Here is a 20,807-nt window from a genome sequence, read left to right as displayed (position 1 = left end):
TATGAAAGGTGCTATACAATGTGTCTTATTATTATTGATGTCACAGTATGATGTCATAATAAAACATTCTAGAACATTTGTGATGTCACAGTATGATGTCATGTTGTGAAGCACTTTGAGCTACAATTCTTAAGGTGCTATACAATGTGTCTTATTATTATTATTATTATTATTATTATTATTATTATTATTATTATTATTATTATTATTATTATTATTATTATTATTATTATTATTATTATTATTATTATTATTATTATTATTATTATTATTATTATTATTATTATTATTATTATTATTATTATTATTATTATTATTATTATTATTATTATTATTATTATTATATTGCTGTTACACTTTACTGCTACATTTTCACTCTGGTTGGATACCAATTTTCGTTGTACTGTACTTGTGCTGTATAATGACAATAAATTTGAATCTAAATCTAAATCTTTTTATCTATATGACCAGCTCACTCTGTCGGTTGGTTTGTTCACAAAGTGTCCCCACCCTCTCATGGCCACAGTTGTCACCCTATGAGGCTGAAATTTGGCATGGCGGTCAGGTGTGTGTGTGTGTGTGCGTGTGTGTGTGTGTGCGTGTGTGCGTGCGTGCGCGTGTGTGTGTGTGTGTGAATGCATGCATTTGGATGCTTGCGCATACAACCTATTGACACGAAAAAGTTACTGAAATTGCATCTGTACTGATGCCCAGAACCCTCAGGGACTGTACAAAATACCACCCAGAATTCAACTACACTGCATACTGTGTTTGATTATTCCGATGGAGAGTCCTGACTCTACACCTAAAATCCCATTAAGTCCCATTAAAATGTACTGAGGGGCATTGATCTCTTCTTTGTTAGCAGGGAAGACTAAATCATTTCACAAATTACCGCTTAAGGGTTGCATTTACATTTAAATGTTTGCAGACTTCAGGCAGTCATGGATTGCAAGGGATTTGCAACCAAATGTTAAACATGAGGACTTTATTTAAGTTTATGTTAATTTGTACAATAAATTTTGGTCCCCTGAAATGTATAAAAAAGGGCTAAAAGTCGTACATGGTTCACCCGATATGAATGTAAACATTCTCAAACTCTATATATACTAAAGGATAGGGCATACACAGACCCCCATCTGCACCTTTGATTACACTGTTTACCTGCTCATATTCTTATATTCACCGTTAATTATATTGTTCACACTGCATATTTGTTTATCTTTACTATAATTGTATTGCCTATATTTATGCATGACAGCCAGGGGTGTAAAAAGTACCCAGAAATTATACTTACATGCACCACCGAGGCCATGGATCAGCTACTTACCGTCGTCTGTCCGTGGTCTTGTCAACTGGCCTGTCAACGCGGTTTCATTGCTGGGTTAAGTACTTCTATTCTATTCACATAATATGCTTACTTCATATATCTACTCTATTCACATATATGCTTACCACTTGTATCTATTGCTATGTCCGCCCACTACAATGACGCGAGCTGTCTAACGCCTGTCCCGTCTCCCTGTCTCCCTGTGAGTTGCTCTCCTGGAGTGCTGACCGGGAGGATGCGAGACCCTCTCTGCGTGCCCTCCTGTCTCCCTGTCTCCGGCGGCCTCGTAGTGGTGACCGGAGTGCTGGACGTCCCGCGATGATGTCGGGGAGGTTGCGACCCTCTCTGCGCCGCCCCCTATCTCCCTGTCTCCGGCTGTCTCGGAGCAATGACCGGAGTGTTGAATGTCCCGTGATTAAGACGGGGAGGACGCGACCCTCTTTGCGCCGCCCCTGTGCCTCAAATAGATTCGCTATCACCTCTATCTTTAATCTTTCAAAATGTTCAGTTGCTATCAGCTCTATCTTTAATCTTTCAAAATGTTCAGTTGCTATTGCATGCACTCATCTGTGTTTCACTACACACTTGAGTGCATGCTTACCAACTGTTAGTCTGCAATACTACTAGACATCTAAGAAGGGAGATCCCCCCTTGAATGGCCCTTCTAAGGTTTCTCTCCTCCACACTGCCTGTGGAGCATTTTTTCCCTATTGTTAGGTTTTAGTGAGTTTTTCCTTACCTTCGCGTGGGGTATGTCTGGGAGTGCTTGCATTCTTTCATTTATTTGCATTTCTTTTAAATTTGTTGGACCTTATGGTGTTCTTGTTCTGTTCTTGACTTATTGTTATGTTTCTTCTTGACTTGTTTAAAGAAGACTTGTACGGCCCATGGGGACATTAACGTGTGTTGTTGGGCCTTATAAATAAATTTGATTTGATTTGATTTGAAAGTATGGGTACCGTCTCAAAATCTGACTCAAGTAAAAGTATCTGGCTAAAAACACACTTGAGTAAAAGTAAAAAAGTCCTACTTTTAAATGTACTTAAGTACTAAAAAGTAAAAGTACATTTTTTTTTGTTTTTGAAAGGGATAGACCAGGGGTCTCAAACTCATTCCATTGTGGGCCAAGTTTTCATTTTAACTATACATTGCACCAGGTGAGTTAGTTGAAGAGGTGAGCCAATTAGTGAAATCATCAGCTGGTGTTTAGGCAAGGCTGGAATGAAACCAAGCATACACTCTGCCCACAATGGAATGTGTTCTGCGATAGACAATGAAGGTAAACTAACATGGACGGCATTCACATCACAGCATGAATAATATCACAATATTAAAGACAGAATACTGGAGTACCCTGAATAATATCACAATATTAAAGACAGAATACTGGAGTACCCTGAATAATATCACAATATTAACCACAGCATAATGTGTATCTGACTGTCTAGTCTTCTGATAGCAGGTGTTTAATCAATGATCCCCACTTTCTAGTGTTGCACAAGGACCAATCAGCATGGGTATGGGTGGGTTCATTTTCCATTGATGGGGATTTGATTGGCTGTTTACCTGCGGCCACAGGATTAATAACGTTAATGTTAGTTCGGCCAGATAAACAATTAAAATATACTAATTAAAATGGTTGGACCTGTGAGATTTGTACTTTGTAGGTCTGCATTTTAAATGTAAGGAGTAAAAAGTATGTTTTTTTTCTCTGAAATGTAATGGAGTAAAGGTACAAAGTATATAAACCTAATAATACTCAAGTAAAGTACAAATCCCCCAAAACAGTACTTAAGTATTGTAACGAAGTACAATTACTCAAGTACTTTACAAAAAAAATTAATAAAGTAAAAAAGTTAAAGCACAACACAATATCATAACAGCCACAATAAGACCATACGATTATGTGTTTGTTTTTGTTAAACAAACTAATGGACAAACATACACACAAGCGAGCAAGCTGATAGACTACGGTAGTAACGTTGCCCCTAATAGCTAGTGTGCTCAACGTGGGCCAGAGAATTGAACACGTTTTGGGAGGAGGAGCTACAACCCCGTTCTCCACCCTTTTAAATTACGTGCGCCTGCGCACTGGTACAAAAGTCGGACTTGAATTGCACAACTGTTTCTTTCTTCATTCTGCCTGCCTGCATCTCCTCGCCGGTGTTTTAACCTTACACGTTTCTCACTTTCTTTTTTATCAGATAAAGAATAGGCAATGAGTGGCGATCATTCCCACAACGATGACCAGGTAACATTAGAAGTATTTTCTCATGTCATTTCAAGTGGACACCAACTAACGTTACATAAAAAAAATCTCGCTTCGCTAGTGTTTTATTTCCCTGGGTTAGCATGTCGAGTTAGCCGGCAACGGTAGCGTTTTAGCCAATGTTTGTAATAATTTTGACTGGGAACGTCAAGTTGACATGTCTCAGCGTTTACATGTGTGGTCAGAAATGGTCCTATCGGGCTAGTTAATGCGTCTACATACCTAAATGTGAACTCTGAGAGAGAACCGGAGTTTTAAACATCAACGCTAGCTAACGTTAGCTCGCTACCCGACACTTGGTGAGCGTTAGCCGCAGAGTCACAAGCAGCATAGCGGGCTACAGTAGCTCCCCGGCTAACGAGCCTCTGCCATCCAGCAAGTTAAAAGTTACTCAGCCGGCTAGCCAACGAACCCGACATTTAACATGTATTTGTTTTTTATTTTCAGATCGACTCTGGGTCTCGGGTCAATGGTAAGTTTGTGACAACAAGCCGAGGTGACCGAAACGATAGGAGTATCTTCTAACTCTGACGTGTCTCCACTATATTCCACATTTAGTTGGTGCTAACATGCTAACGGTAGTTGTTCTTGGCAGAGGACAGAAATGGCGTCCAGAGACTAAGTCCGCTGCCTCACTCACAAGTGCCTATTGTTCAAAAAGGAGGCCCCGTAAGGACATTTGAGTCATTTATTACCTCCATTTGACCATCTACACGTACAGTTCTTGATGTGTTTTATTAGTTTAAACCATTAGATGTTCTTGTTGGTCGGCTTTACATGGCACATTTTCTCTCTGAAAGTGAGGGTTTGGGGGTTGAGGACTTAGTCTCTGCGCCATTTTCTTTTTCGCTGTAGCAGCGGCCTGAGTGTAGTGTAGCTGAACACACTGAAGTGCAGATGGCTGAGTGGAGGCGTACAGGGTGACCATGGACGTGGAGAGGGACACTCTTTTGCGATATTTCCACCGTACATATTTTCACTATCATGTCTTCAATAACTGCTCAAGTTTAAATGGGCTAGCAAGGCTATATTACTCAAGTTTAAGTTCATTTTGGTTTCTCAGTTATTCAGTTGCTACAAGGTTTGGATTACATGCTACTGTAGTGGGGAGAGGTTTAGGGGTTCAGGGAATGTGACTGGAAGTTGCCCTCTAGGTTGTAGGTCTAAAGTTGTATCTGGTGTTATTGGTAGGGCATCTGGTGAAAATGGCTAGACAGTATTCAGGGCTGAGTTATTTTTTTTTCTGAGATGTCGTGGTCTTTTGGGCACACACGACTACCTTTTTTAATTTGTAATTATTTCACAATTGCCTGCTTTTTATGTTCTAATTTTGAGGGTATTTTACGTTAAAGGAACACACCAGCATTACAGGAAATGGGCTTACTGTCTTTTCCATAGTTGGAAGGTCGGTACCAATTTCCTGTGTTCAGTAGAAAGCTAAGTGGCTGCAAGCTAGCTTAGCACAAATTAATTGAAGCTGACCACTAGCTGTTGGTCTAAAACACTTCTCTCAGATTTTTTAAGTTAGGCTAGTGGTCTGTAATTAATTGGTGCTAGGCTAGCTTGCAACGGGATAGCCTTCTACTGAACGCACAGAGGACATTTTTTATCCATCTTGTCTGGATCTGGAGAAGCAAGCATTTCCCACAATGTTAAGTATTATATCCTAATGTTGACTAGTTCCTTAGGTATTGTTATACCCTTAATCCCTGTAAACTCAATATTGCAAGTAATTAATTATGATATGGCTACATCATAAACTACAACAAAGTAATAGTAAAAGTAATAGCCCCGGATCAGTCCTTTATGCCAGTAGTAAGTAACCCAGCTCCACAGCCGTGGGCAAGGATTCACTTGGCTAACGGCTGGATAACTGGTTCGCCCATCTCCCCAATTCAGTCGTTATGTCACTTTCCTTCCTGGTCATTGCGCTGCCCTACCGTCTGTCTGGGTGTAGACTACCACATGCCTCCTTCGATAGATGTGGAGTCGCCAGCCGCTTTTCATCCGATGGCTAGGAGTTTCCCTGGGAGAGTGTAACGTCAGAGGTTCACGCCATCACCCCCAGACCCCCTCTCTTCTGAACAGGCGCCCTGACCGACCAGTAGGACTTGTTATTGCAACGCCCAGGACTCGTACCCCACTGGCTTCCCACCTGCGAACAATGCCAGTTGTGTTCGTAGGGACAACTGACCAAGCCGGAGGTACCGCTGCAGTGAATTGAACCTGGAACTAATACTTTTTAACTACCGAATCCTACAATCGAATATCATTAATTTATTCACATCTTCAATCATACATGTCACAAATTCATACACATTTATATTTATTATTGATAAATCTGTTTATTTATGCCTGGGTAGACCAAGACATGGTATGGAGTAATGTATATTTGTACGTGGTGGAATTAAGTTGGCTATATATTTGTACCTGGGTTTGACTTCAGAGTCTATATTATACCAGGGTGCTGAGGGTGGCCTGTGCATAGTGATATTATTGTCTTTAAATGTACTGCATGTCCCATGTGTATAGACATCCAGTGCAGATCACAACCTTTATTTTTATTCTATTATCCTGCCTGTACGCCTCCTTTCCCTCTCCTGTTTCTCCTTTGACACACAAATTTCCCCCATGAGGATAAATATCGTCCTATCTTTTTGTAGTTGTCGGACGATGGTTTAGGATGACAGGCGGGAGTAGTCCGTTCGTCCATTTTGTTGCTCTATTGACGGAAGCTTGGGGATGCCGTAATAGAAAACAAAATCCATCGTATAGAAAGCAAGTTTTGCTTATTGGTGTTTTCCTTTTTGGAGAAGGCTCAGTCCTTTTTGTTTTCCTACTAATGAGCACAGTCTATAAATGGCTTGTCCCAACTATTTTAATCCAGTAGACTCCTGGTCACCTCTCTGTGGGCTAGGAGGCGGGGGTTAATGTTTGAATGGAGCCTTCTTGGACATATATTCCCTGCTTTGTCTAACTGCACGATGGGGCGCCAGCAGCCAGACACTGATCTAGATTTCATGACATGGAGATCTCAACCATAATGATGTACAATAATTCACTCCTTAAAGATCGACATCCTGTGACTATTTGGACCAGTCCATAAGAAACATTAGGGCGCTAAGGACACATTGTTGTTTTAGGTTTTGATGTTTTCTTTAGAGAACATGGAACATATCGCATATAGCTGATTTGGCCTGCATAGTATGCTTTCATTCTTGCCAAAATGTTATATGTTTTGTAGAAGGATGTTTATCTTGTGTGCTCATATCAGATCATGGGAGAGGGCTGACTTGTTTTCAGTACAGTGTCTAATATTGTGTCTGGACGGATATCTTGCTTGGAGCCTTGTGACTTGAGTACTTCATTTGGAAGCCTCGCACCTCTCAACCTGAGCTCGCTAATGGGTAATTGTGTTGCTTTTGCTGTGAACTTGACTTTGAAGCACCAGTGTAGCCTCCACTCCACTAAGGTGAGACTTGGGCATTTCCTCACGGCTCTGCCTTTTCAGCATGAGCAGAATAAAAGGGTGCACAAGCTTCTTGTTTTTAGCTTACGTGTTACAACCCGTCTCCCATGTCTTGTACAGTGTCATACAGTAATAATGAACTGCAGATTAGTTTGGCCACTAGGGGGAGCTGTCCTCTTGGCAGTGTCTTCCTTAGATTTAATGTGACATTGTTACAGATGTTTCACAACTCGCCCATAGCCTCCTAATAGAATGTTCGTTTTTCTTTGCTGTCCTGGTTGATTGTGTCACATTAAGGATGTGCTGTTTTATTTAAATTGTATTTTTAATCAATAACAGGAATTCCTGCCCCAATTACTTTTACTGAAGTAGACTATTATTTTGCAGTCACTGAAGATCCACACACCACCTCATAATTTCTTGCTACATTGTGGTCCTTCCCACATCCCTTCGAATATTTGGGTCGTCACTGATGTAATATGCCCTTGATCTAAGGGGAAGTCTTCCAATATGGTGTATTGATGTTCAGATTCATGCCCCAAGTGCCCAGAGTGCACTTTCTCAACCCTTCATTTTACAAGGGAATGGCACCCGTTTTAAGAGTTAATATTTTGGGCTCTTCATCTGACAAGACGACTAAAGGGATAGTTCTGATATTTTCGTATTTCTTACTCACCCGATTTATGTTGGTTGGTATAGTCCTTACTTGGCACAGTCTATGCTGTTCCTCATACCAGCGCCGGATGTTTGGGCCAGAAACCAATGCACAGTCAATGTAGTCAGCAGTCTACAAGCTGAAGTCTCACCGAAATCTACTTGTATGCCTTGTGGAGGAGATTCTCGTGCATCTTAGTCTAGCTTGTACAGGCAGGAGCCTTGACCCCATTGACTTTGCATATTTTGTGTCTGACTAGCCGAAGCTAGTATGCATCATCACCACTGGTAAGTGAGAAATGGGGCTATGGTTCCAAAAATCTGAATTATCCCATCAACCTTCAATATTTGTCTTTGACTATCGCTCTCTCCAAAAGCTAGGATTTAGAGAGGGAACTATTGACTTTGCAATACCTCAATGTAGAATCTGGGGCTGCTCCCATAGACTATGAATAGGGCACTGATAAAATGTTTCTTTGAGCTCTTAATCGTTTTTTATTGGCAATCTGTTAGCAATACTACAATACAGGACCTAATTTGCGCTTTTATGGCTCGACAAAGTCACTGTCCCACTCATTTCGCCCTCAGATTTTACGAATAGGTAACATCACCAATTCAAGACATCTCGAATGAATTCAGGAATAACTTAATTCTTAAAATGGGTGAAGTTTCACTGGTTTACAGGATCTAGCCTAGTAGTTCTTGGGACTGTATGATCTGTTCCTTACAGATTGAGCCTATACGTTTTCAACATGAGCTATCTAGTAGTCTGGTGGGGGGAAAGGGAGAATTATCCTACATTTAAGGCTCAATCCCAATTACCACCCCCCGGCCCTACCCCTTTTGCTGTGTAGGGTGTCCTGATTCTTGAGTGGATAAAGGGGTAGTGGTCATGTAGCCTCCAACGGGGGCTCCAGACGGTTCCAGAGTGTTTTCAGCTGCTGACATGAGACTGAGGGGTAGAAGGGAGAATAATGTAAAGGACTTGCGTTTTTGTAGTGATATGTATCTTTTTGTCTTATTTTAGTAAATGCTGCCATTTTGTCCAGATCATGCTCGAAAAAGAGGTGATTGATCTCAAGCGACTACCTGGTAAAATAAAGGTTGGATAAAAAAAAAGTGTAATGTATACATCAGCATATTTTGTTTTTGGCAGATCTTTCCTTTTGTGGAAATTCGCTGAATCGTGCGTCACTTTTCTTTCCCTTTTCTCCAGACCTTTCCAAAAATGATTACAACATTACTATTTCCACTGCTCTAAATCAAGAACAGAATTATGGTTTTGGGTATCAATCGGGACATGGTGAAGCGGCTCAACAGGACAAACCGAGCGGTAACGTTCCTCATTACGGGTTCATTTTCTCCATGGCTGGTATCGTAGAACGATCGAGAACCGGTGGTGTTGCGGAGATAATGAGGAAACATTTATTTTGTAGGCACACAATCGACGTAATCTCAAAATATCCTGTAAATAAGTTCCGTTTGATGCATGCAATAAATATGGAGTCCTATCATATATTACTACACTCTAGGTTACGTTCCTAGGCTCTTCAAAAACACAAGCTGATAAGAACTTGTATTGCTATGTAAGTCCTTTACATTATTTTACTACTGATGTAATGAGGGGTGTCCCGCTTCCTAGGTTTCACTTTCAACCCCTTCCCCCTGTATCTTCTCGAGGGCCACTACAGTACCCAGTCAAGGGCACTCCAACACTAGGCTGAAAGGAATTGGGATTTGGCCTAACTAGCATGTTCGTTTCCCAGGAGCTAATCAAATTATATTCCTTCGCCACACACCTTGTCACAAATGTCGTCTTGACGACGATTCATTTTTCCTTTTTCCTCCTAGATTCTCACAAGCATAAAGAAAAGTACAAGGAACACAAACACAAGGACCACAAGAAGGACAAGGAGAGGGAGAAGTCAAAGTATAGCAGCAGGTAGGACTTCATGTTGGTGACCAGAGTGTTCTTTACGTTTTAGTCATTTCGCTGAAGCTTTTATCCAAAGCCACTTAGGTCAGCAGGAAGGGTACAACTAACTATGTTCGTCAAACAGTGTTGAGCTTGGCTGCTACAGTATTGCATTGATATAGTAGTAAAGACATGGCGTACTAGGTGGTAATGTAAGCAAGGACTGTTATTTAGTAGCAAAGTGCATGATGGTAAAAGACGGTATGAAGGTTAGGAACATTTTCAAAGCCATTTATCTCCCAAAAGGTCAGACATATAAGCTAATCGGGATTCAGGAGTAATCAAATGCATGTCATTGAATTATAGTTCTCATAATCAAGAGAACAGTCTGTGCTTTTACTGTAAAAATCATGAGACTAGGTACAGATTGATCTAACGAATACATTTTCTTTCTTATTAGTATTAGACAGTTAAGTACTGAGAAATTTACTATGATCGGTTCAAATGTGAAAGTACCCACGTGCGGCCTCCGTATGGTCATAGGGCACATAACTCGCCCCTTTATTACCACAAGTGAAGTGTTTGTCAAGTTCAATGTTTCGTAGTTGAATCCAATCCACCGTAGCACTTTCGTAATATTTTCATTTGATATTCCAGCGACCACAAGGAGTCCTCTGACAAAAAACACAGAGACAAGGACAAGGAGAAGGAGAGGATCAAGCACAAAGATGGCGGCACAGATAAACATAAGGACAAGCACAAGGACAAGAGAAAGGAGGAGAAGGTGAATTAGAATTGATATTAAGTCTGTAACAAAGAAATACTGTTATAGGATTCCTGTAAATGCTTGTCAAAGGAGTGCACAGCGAGCTCAAATTCCTGAGTTGGCTGTATGCAAAACGTAGGTATGGCTTAATGTGATGGCGCAGTGGTTAGCACTGATGCCTCACACAGGGCTCGAAATAAAAAAAAATTACTTGGTAGCACCCACCAAAATGTAAGGATCACCAACAATATATAATTTTTTATGATTTAAAAAAACAACAATATAACAGTACTGTAATGCAGTAAAACAGTGAAAGTAGCCTTAAACTATAGTGTAGACCTAGTAGTGTAGCCTATAGTGTAGACTAGTCATGTGCCGGTATGACATTTTGAGGGTACGATAACTTTGGGCAAAAATACCACGGTATTCGGTACATAAAAAAATACCCCATTGAACAAAACGTCTTATCACAGTGCACAATAAGCTTTTCTGTAATTGTTATTTATGAAATGTGTGAAGACTGTACAAAATACATTCTCAGCCAATCACATCGAATTATACAGTTGGTTAGCTCCATTCCATTGCAAATTAAAAGGTAGCCGGCGAGCACAGACCGTATTAGCTAGCTACAGTTGCTAGGTAGCTAACGTTAGCTAGCTAGCCAACAGCTGCAAAAACTAACGCCAATGATGGTATCATCCGTTGATACGAGCTATCAGTAGCTAGCCAGCTACATAACGTTAGACAACGCCTCGTGCATTAAACTTAAGTGAATAGTTTACTGGGCCATTTTCTTAAGTGATGTTGAAAGAGTAGCTGCACTCTTGCTCTCTTCAGAGCGAATGAGAGATGTTGACTAGACGGGTCTGGGAGGGGCAGGGGCAATGCGAGCACTGGGAGCAGCATGTGTGAATGTGTGTCACCAACTTGCTGTAGGATGAGAGAAGACAGTGAGGCTTGAAGGCTAATCTTAAACAATCTAAAATCAGCATTAAATGTAAGAACGTCAAGCTCACGTCTGATTGGTTAGAATGGTCACTGTCAACTCACAGGCACATACTGAGTGACAAACTAGCGAATGTACAGGGAAAGGGATGTTCGGGGAGGGGGGGGGAGAGGAGGTTGCACCACAATTATTTCCACTCTCACGAATGCTCCCAATTATATTTTGAGGTCGCACAGATACAATTTCGGTCGCATATGCGACCATTTTCATCACAATTTCGAGCCCTGGCATGAAGGTCCTGGGTTCAAACCCCAGCAGGGGTTGTGTTCTTTGTGGCATGTTTGTGCATGGGTTTCCTCTGGGTACCCTGGTTCCCCCCCACCCCTGCTAAAAGGCGTGCATGCTAGGTAAATCCTGCCGTTGCCCATGACCAAGGTACTGGCATTACAACTGGAGCTGGTCCCCCGGCTGTCACGCTGCGTGGGTGGCTGGCTGCCCCATGCTCTTAAATAGTTAGGGGAAATGTGTACACTATTGCAATGGTTCCCATTTCTATCTGTATTGGTCTTAACAGGTTAATTGCCATGCGAGTTTCACTGCCAAATGATCAGTACCCATACCTGAATTTGGATGTCTACTGATACTAGACCTTTTTTTCTTGAGTAATAACTTTAACCTCCTTTAGCCCGAGCGGTCTGTTAAGTGCTATTAATGAAATATCAGTTTAGGAATTGTATTTAATAGCTAGCGAATTTAGACCGGAAATAAATCCGAGCAGCCATCTTGTTGTAGTCATTATGATTAAGGAAAGACGGGGCTTTCAATGAGTGTCTGCATTTTGAAAAACGACCCTACCTAGCTCAAGCCAGCTACTGTACAACAAATGATTTGTGGATGAATGTTTTTTATTTCTTATTTCTCAGGATTATCTACCACAAAACGGAATGTTATTGGCATAGATTGGAGTGCAGTTAGTGTCTACCTTCTGTGAACGTTAGCAAGAATCCGCGTTGCAAACCGATTCAAAATGGCGGAGCCATATCCATTATAAGAAAGGAACTGTACTTAAGAGTAGATTTCATTCACTGTTCTTGCTGCACGCCTGGTGATGCTAAATCCAAATTGAACTCTGCCGTTGGAAAGTAGATTTGACCCGATCCATAGATGTGCAATTTGGCTATTTCAATGTGTCCGGATGGCAGAATTCAATACTTTATCTACAAAACCTTCGGTTTAATCATCTTCCCTTTATTAATTTGCTTAGATTATTTTGTACATGTGGTCTCAGGAAGGTGCTGAACGAGCTCAGTGGCAGCTTAACGGGTTAAAGCTGCTGTAAGGGTATTTCTTTGTTTAAAATAAGCTACACTCTCGACAGCCATCACTGATAGTGTCTGATCAGTAACATGGGCCTCCCAGTCCCTGGAGGTTTATCACCGCTACTGCTGATCGCACCAGAGAAGACGAGATAAGACCAATGATGAGTTAGAAGTAGGGTGGAGTTGTTTGCTGTGGTTCACTCATCACGCATAACGGCTGGCGATATGTAAAAAAGGTAGCTACTGAAAATTGAGATGTTAATATCTCACCAAAAATATCTAACCACTGCATTGTCTAGGAATCTAAGGACGTGCGACAAAAGGGACTAGATGGAGGTTGATGGGCAGTCACTGAAGAGCTTCTTTCACTTTGGGTTGCACAAAACATATGAAGCATTGTGTATGGAGGATATTGGATGGTCTCACACGAGTAATATGGCAACACAAATCTCACACATATTCCTTGTGCTGCAAGCTGATAACGAGACGACATCCCTGCCACCTGGAGCAGATAAAGACCGACCTTTGAGCAGACTTAATGTTGGGTCTCATGTTTTTGTCATCTTATGTTGAGCGTCTTCCCATAGACAGTCTTTCACATAAATCCAATGCTGACATTTGAGTAAAATCCTTTAGGGAGAGGATCCCCAGGTGAATCTGTTGCAAATCATCCACAGCAGTAAATCCAATTACTCTATAGAAAAGAATGACTTGATGGGTTGAATATAGAAAATAATGACTTGATGGGTTGAATTTATCAAATTCCAAGTGGAATGCTGGACAAGTTGAGACGCAAGTCCTAAGACCTGTGATATCTGCCAATGGCAAGTTCCAATCAATCACCTTTCCTCTAGAGGTTGATTTGGGGCTCACTCGACTAAATTATTGAAATGGAATACATTTCTTTCACTACTAGATTTGTGTTAAAAATGCACAACATTTAGTTGTTTTGCTTGGATTTCTATTTGACAGTTGGGTTTTAGTACGTGTAGAATTTCTAATAAAAAGTGTTTCTAAATACTGCTGTTCCAGGTTAAGTCCCTTGACGGCAAGATCAAGAAGGAAGAGAATGGCTTTGGCAGGTATGTCTTTACATTTTAAAATTAGTAACAATGTATACAATATAAAAATATCTCATAACGTCACCTGACGCATCATGTTGGTATGTTTCCACTTTTTCCTTATGCTCAGTTCTCCACGTGTGAATGTGAAGTCTGAGCCTGAAGAAGACTTCTACCACTCGCCTAAACAGCAGAAGTCTCTGAAGAGGGAGCGAGATGATGTGGCAGAGTGAGTACCTCCATGGCTCATTAGTAATATTACAACAGTTTATTCTTCCCTTGGCCATTAGTAACATTACAGCAGTTGATTCTTCCCTTTGCCATTAGTAACATTACAGCAGTTGATTCTTCCCTTGGCCATTAGTAACATTACAGCAGTTGATTCTTCCCTTGGCCATTGGTAACATTACAGCAGTAGATTCTCCCCAGTTCCCAGAAATGATTGCTGAACATTATAGTTAGGTGAAAATGTGTCTTTCAGAATCGACTTCAAACCTAAGAAAATCAAGACCGAAAACGACAAGAAGGTCAAGAAAAGGAAACCGGATGAAGAAGAGGTATGTCTGCGCTGGATGTCTGATCCTGAGCAGAACATGGTTTTTCTCTTTTGCGTCTTTAGAGAAGTCGGGCCTGTTCTGCACACTGAGGAAGGCCTGTGCAACGAAACGTTTATGCTGTGCACGTCAGGGTTTCCACTAGGAATGTTTGCTGCAGGCCAACGTGTCCTGTGGCTTAACCCTTTCACTAACACACTACAGAATGTTAACCCTTTCACTGCCACACGACAAATGGTTAACCCTTTCACTACCACACTACATAACGTTAACCCTTTCACTACCACACTACAGAAGGTTAACCTTAACTCATTCACCGCCAACGATGAGTATACTCGTTATAGGCCGCCAATCGTTGGCCGCCAATGAGTATACTCGTTATTGGATCGTTATTTCTTTTATTCGCCATTTCTATTCATAAATCATCCAGGTAGCCTGTGGTACTGTGTGACAATGTGTGAGATCGCAACGGTCCAATACCGCCGCCTGTTAGTATGCAGCCACACTTCCTTTCTGACTGTATATGGCTCTATCATTGAAATTTCTCCGGGCGGAGTTTTTGTGTAACGTGGACCGAGGGGTATACCCGATCGCATTGAATCTCTTTCGGGAAGCCAGATTCATTATGCTGTTGGGGGTTATGGCGTGGGCCAAATGGACATACGATCTAGCTGATGGCAATCAAATAATTGGAATATTGTCTTTGGAGTCTGATCGGCCACAGGTAAGAGCAATTTAACGTCAATTCCAGCTTGGTTGTCCATTGTTTTCGTAGCAATCGCCCTGATCAGCGTATGCTGTTGTACTAACGAATGCCGTTATTGACAATCAATCAGAAACGACCCCCCCCCTTTCATGCATGCATGATGGAACATAATATACTGATCATATGCATTTGAATTTTTTATTGTAGCGTGTATAGGAACGAAATGCCAATGGATTAAGTATATGCGTCACAGGCTATTACTAGCCTCCCAGGAATTACCCTAGACCACTCTAAAACCACTTATATTCACCACGGTATAAAACGAGAATGTATGGATGAAAGAAATATTCCTTCACATCTTGAACGATAGATACTCTATGTCAAATTGGTCATAGTATTGCATATATAGCTATAATATTTAAATTATAGCCCTGCAAACGAGGTGATCGACTCCCACCGTTTACAGCGGTGGCGGTAGCTACTACAGGATGAGGCTAATGCGTGGCATCCAATGAGTTAAGGGGATAATTCACTTCAGCAGAACATGTAAACAATTCAGCAGTCTCACCTCCTATCAAGTGTATCTACAAGTAAGCCAGCGACCACCGTCGCTATCGCTCCTCCCAGCTGTTCACATTCATTAAGTCTAGGGACCTGGTGGCGAGCACCGCCCAGGAAATGCGAAGGACTGTTTCAAGCCCCCGTGTCACGGTTTTCTGCTGCCGAGCAGGGAGTAAGTGTCTAACTCTTATTTTTTGAATATCAAGCCCAAGAAGACCAAGAACAAGAAAGGAGTAGTGGTGGATGGAAAAAAGAAGGCAAAGAAGGAGCCTGAGGAGAAGTGGAAATGGTGAGTTTCTTACTTGCTGCTTCTCTCGTGCTTTCAAGCTTTGTTTTTATTTGTACATGTAACCTTCGTACTGTCTTTACTGTCATGCAATTTTCCACTAAATAATCTTCCTTGCCTATATTGCTACCTACTATGCTAATGTCTTTACTACTATGCATTCAAGACTGTAGCACCCAAGTTCCAACACTGTTTGATGAACATTGTTACTCAGCTGAAAGAGTTGTACCATTCCTGTTGAATTGTTGTAGAAAACCTGTAAGTCGGCTAAATGTACATTATAATGAAATATTTCTGTATGACCCGGCCTCCTGAGATTGTGCTTCAAATGCAATACAGAACTAAAATGAGGTAGAAGCAGCCTCCCGCCAGGCCGTCACTATACAAAACTAAAATGAGGTAGAAGCAGCCTCCCACCACTATACCGGTCTGTCAGAGTGACTTGAGTAGAGGCCAGTGGAGGCTAAGATGGACCCAGCTCTAGGAAGCGGCCCTGCCCACACTAATGGGTGACTCTGTGCCGAAAGACACTCGAACAAACATTACTCTTAATATCTGTAGAGGCTAGAGCCATATGAAATCCACGTTCACGGAATTGCGGAATTGACTAATAAAAATGGAATCGACTAAACGTGGAATATTGCAGAATTTGCCCTAATCTGGACTGAAATTCCATCTTCGGGAGAACATGGAACGTTTGGTGCAAAGCAAACACGACCGGGGACGCTACAGCGTGTTACACACAACACGCAGCAATTTCCAAGCGTCTAGCTGCTTCTGTGTTAACGTCGGAAGAAATTCCACACTAAGTCCTAAATTCAGAGCAGCGCAGTATCCTAATGACTTGTATATGACCGGCGATAAGGTGTTTTGCAAATTCTGTCAACATACCGTGGACTGGACTAGCAAAACGCGTGCGAAGATTACTCCAAAAGCCATGTCAGGAACACGGAAAAACACTGCTTCAAAACACACCAGCTCTCTAACTATGATCCCTGGTGATCACAATAGATACAGCTAGAGGGCGAGGCTAATCACTGACACTATTGTGATGAAATAGCTATGTAACGTTACAGTACATAGGACTAGAAATGATAGCTTCTTGCTAAATCTGGTGCACCCATCTTATTTGTTTAATGCAAATTATTGTCAGTACACACTGTCCTTCCCATCACAATAGAATATATATAGCTAGGCTACTTACATTGTGATAATGTCAGTAGTAGCTAGCTGTATCTACTGTTTACACTTGATGTGTATTTTAATTTGTAACAATATTATTTGAAAAATATTGTGTAAAATTGAACTTTCTGGGTTGCAGCACTTAAAAAAAAAAAAAAGGGCACTTCTCTTTTCTTAAAAGATCTAATTTACTTTTATATTTATTTTTGCATCTTACAAAAAAAGGGGTAGTGCAAATGTGTAAGAATAGATAAAATATGGTGTCATGCTTTAAAAAGTGTTTAAAGGAACACCAACTTTTTAGGAAATGCACTTATTTGCCATCTACCCTGGAGTTAGACAAGCAGATACATACCCTTTTCTTCTCTGTGCATGCATTAGGCTTAGGGAACAGCTGCACCGTTAGCCTAGCTTAACGTCATTCACTGGAAGTAGATGTGCCATTGTAGCCTAGTTCCCAACAGTCACGAAATACAACTCAAAACTTTCCTGTAAACATGTTGTGACCTGTGTTTACCACATGGAGACTCTTTTTTTTAATAATAATAATAATAATAAATAAATAAACGTTTTCTAAGCAGATATATATTCGGAACTTTTTGCCGAACCACTGCTGCCTGGGCGCAGTGATTTCATCACCTCAAAAGCCCTGTTTTGCCCAGGCAGCAATGGTTTGGCAAAATAGTTCCGAGTATATCTGCTTCGAAAATGTTTTTTCTTTTTTCTTTTTACTTCGTAAATACACGGGTCACAACATGTTTACAGGAACGTTTTAGAGTTGTATTTCGTGACTGTTGGGAACTAGGCTACACTGGCACACCTACTTCCAGTGAATGACTCTAAGCTAGGCTAACTGTGTGGCTGTTCCCCAAGCCTAATGCATGCAGAGAAGAAAAGTGTATGTATCTGTCTAACTCCAGGGTAGATGGCAGGCAAATAAGCTAATTTGTAAAGTTGTAAAAAGAAGTCAGCACACCGTCTGCAGTGTTCCCAAGTTTAATTCAATTTAACACGTTTCGGCCTGTGGCCTTTTTCAAGTGTCACAGGCCGAAACGTTGTGTTAAATTGAATTAAACTTGGGAACACTGCAGACGGTGTGCTGACTTCTTTTTTCAACTTTACATATCCAGGCCTGTACATTGCGACATATATGTCGCACGTGCGACACTGACGTCAGTCTGTGCGATGAATGAATTGACTTCAGTAGCACTGGTGCGATGGCCCGTGGAGCAAGCAAAAAAAAAATAAAGTGTGACGGTAAATTGAATGGACCACAGCGCCACGCTATCCACTTGGTACTTGTAGTCTCGTGCGATTAAAAACAATGTCCCGTCTCGCGTAGAGTCCATAATCAAACACCAAATCCCATAATCCCTAGCGAACAATATCCCCGCGACTAAGTTGCGAGCTCAATGTACACTGACTGGGTGACTTCGACAAGATGAATCGCTTTTTTAAGGTATTAAATCCAACAAAAGAAGTACAAGATCAAAACCCCAAACGAGCCCGAGAGGGACCACCGTTAATAGAAACGAGACAAAAGGAGAAGATTAACAAGATGTACAGATATAACGCAGAGTGGGAAAATGATTTTCCGTGGATATTTTTTAATGAGGAAGCACAGCTATTATTATTCTGTCACTGGTGCCGGGAGACTCCGGAAAAGATCCGATCAGAGAATCCCTTGACTCGCGGGTAACAATATCCTAAAAAGGGATAACATTAATAAACACAATACGTCCCATCGACACATTCTTGCCCGGGATGCCTTCAACGCTAAACAAACTCCTGAGCGCGGGCCGGCACCCTCTTGCACTCGCTGAGTAAACAGACGACCAGAGCGGATGATGCTGATCTCCGTGAGGTAAAGTTTAAGATGAATGTGGCATATTGCATCGCCAAGGAAGAAATGCTGTTCACTAAATTTAAGCCGCTAATTTTACTCTGTAAAAAGAACTCCATCGTATGGCTACTTAAATTCCCCTCCGGGATCAATAAAGTATTAATTATCTATCAATCAATCTATCTATCTATCTAATAACGAGACAATATGCAAATAAGGTAATAATAATAATAATTCATTTTATTTATAAAGCCCTTTTCATTCATGCAGAGTTCCTTGTACTTAGTTCTGATTAATGCAATAGTGTGTGTGTGTGTGTGTGTGTGTGTGTGGATCTGAAAAAGTGGCCAGCAGACATGATGCTGGAACTGTGACACGTGTGCAGTGCACACACACGCACGCACACACACACACACGAATAATTATAATAATAATAATAATAATAATAATAATAATAATAATAATAATAATAATAATAATACATTTATTTATTTGGTTCCACAAATATGTACAGGTGTTTGTATGCATTATATCTATTTGTTATGTTGGTTTCTAGGTGTTTCTAGGTTGGTTTCTAGCTTTCCCTGTAATCTGAGTCCACACCAGCGCTGCCTGGTCTCGGACTGCTTCATATCGGTTATATGGTTATGTCCTTGTTCTTTTTGTTTTACATTATGGGCAAATAAAGAAAGAATTTGTCTAAAAGCATTTCTTGTTAAAGTTTGGATTTTGTGTGCCCTGTATGCAAGATTCATGTCCCTTGCCAGTCACATACCTATTTAAGTAATGAACTGCACTACTTGTGGTTGTTTTTAGAGATTTTAGAGACGTTTTATACTCGTGCTACAAGATTTTGGCCTGTGCTACAAAACTATCAACCTCTGTAGCACCAGTGCTATGTGCAAAAAAAGTTAACGTACAGCCCTGATATCTATTTTTGAGTCAAGCACCCGTGACTACACTTTGGATGTGCGTGAGTCTTTTCTACTAAATAAGCAAATTTCCCAAAAAGTTGGCATGTTCCTTTAAAGTGAGTGTGGATGTTGTGTGCAATGGATGAGTTTGTTGCATAGCAGTCCACATTGAGCAGCCTGATGGCCTGGGGATAGAAGCTCCTTTGAGTCTCTGTGCTGACCATGAGACTCCGGTAGAGCTTGCCTGACCGCAGCAGTGCAAAGAGGCAGTTGGTGGTGATGGGTAGAGCGTGGAGGGTGTCTGTTGTGTTTTGGACAAAATAGTGTATTTGTGTTCTCCTCACTCTGTGCTCTGCACTGGGTTTCAGGTGGGAGGAAGAGCGGTACACAGATGGTGTCAAATGGAAGTTCCTGGAACACAAAGGACCGGTGTTTGCACTGCCTTACGAGCCTCTTCCCAGCAATGTCAAGTTTTACTATGACGGTGAGGCTGATTCCCTGCTCCTCCAAGTGGTTATTAGACTAGCTTAAAATGTTGTCGTCATACAGTACAACGGAAAGACGTTTGGCATCCAACCAGAGGGCAAATGTAGCAGTAGTGCAATATACAATGTACAGGTGATTTAAACTGGGTACAAAATATACAAATTACCGGTAGTACTACAGAGTAGTGTTAATCAGCAGCGTAATTAGTAAGGGTAGGATATGTACAGATGTGTCAAAGGACTATGTGCAAGTAAAGTACAGACTGTTGTGGAGATGTATGCGGTGAGAATAAATATATATATGTAAGGGATAATGTATAGCTACGAGTAATAACGGACCGCTGCTGAGCGCTATTGACCAATCACAATCAAGCATTTCGGCGAATGTTAAAACGCCATGTAATAAACAGTATTATTGTACATGCTATCATACAGCACTATGGGTTATATGCAGGTGTATAAATATATAGAGGGGTTATATGAAATGGGTGCGTAGCAACACATAATTTTAAATTAATTTCCTTCCCTGCCCGGTACGCCTCTATAT

General features: G+C 41.1%; 1 protein-coding gene across 2 annotated transcripts in view; it reads left to right on the top strand.

The window, feature by feature from the left end:
• The first annotated feature begins 3,454 nt into the window (after positions 1–3,454).
• top1a (DNA topoisomerase Ia) overlaps positions 3,455–20,807 on the top strand; it is a 60,300-nt gene continuing 42,947 nt past the window's right edge. Inside the window, exons 1-10 of one of the 2 annotated variants that reach the window (XM_084316469.1) lie at positions 3,474–3,581; positions 4,047–4,071; positions 5,581–5,803; positions 9,574–9,664; positions 10,295–10,421; positions 13,701–13,750; positions 13,860–13,958; positions 14,211–14,286; positions 15,757–15,839; positions 20,144–20,259. In XM_084316469.1, coding sequence (XP_084172595.1) covers positions 3,574–3,581; positions 4,047–4,071; positions 5,581–5,803; positions 9,574–9,664; positions 10,295–10,421; positions 13,701–13,750; positions 13,860–13,958; positions 14,211–14,286; positions 15,757–15,839; positions 20,144–20,259 — 898 coding nt within the window. In that variant the 5' untranslated portion in view covers positions 3,474–3,573. Of the gene's footprint in view, positions 3,582–4,046; positions 4,072–5,580; positions 5,804–9,573; positions 9,665–10,294; positions 10,422–13,700; positions 13,751–13,859; positions 13,959–14,210; positions 14,287–15,756; positions 15,840–20,143; positions 20,260–20,807 lie in introns of both variants that reach the window. The other variant, XM_084316470.1, reaches the window with a different exon arrangement.

This window comes from Notolepis coatsorum, assembly GCF_963971535.1.
Source record: "Notolepis coatsorum genome assembly, chromosome: 6".
Lineage (NCBI taxonomy): Eukaryota > Metazoa > Chordata > Actinopteri > Aulopiformes > Paralepididae > Notolepis > Notolepis coatsorum.
Note: the sequence above shows the minus strand (reverse complement) of the source record. Positions and strands in the feature narration are given on the sequence as shown.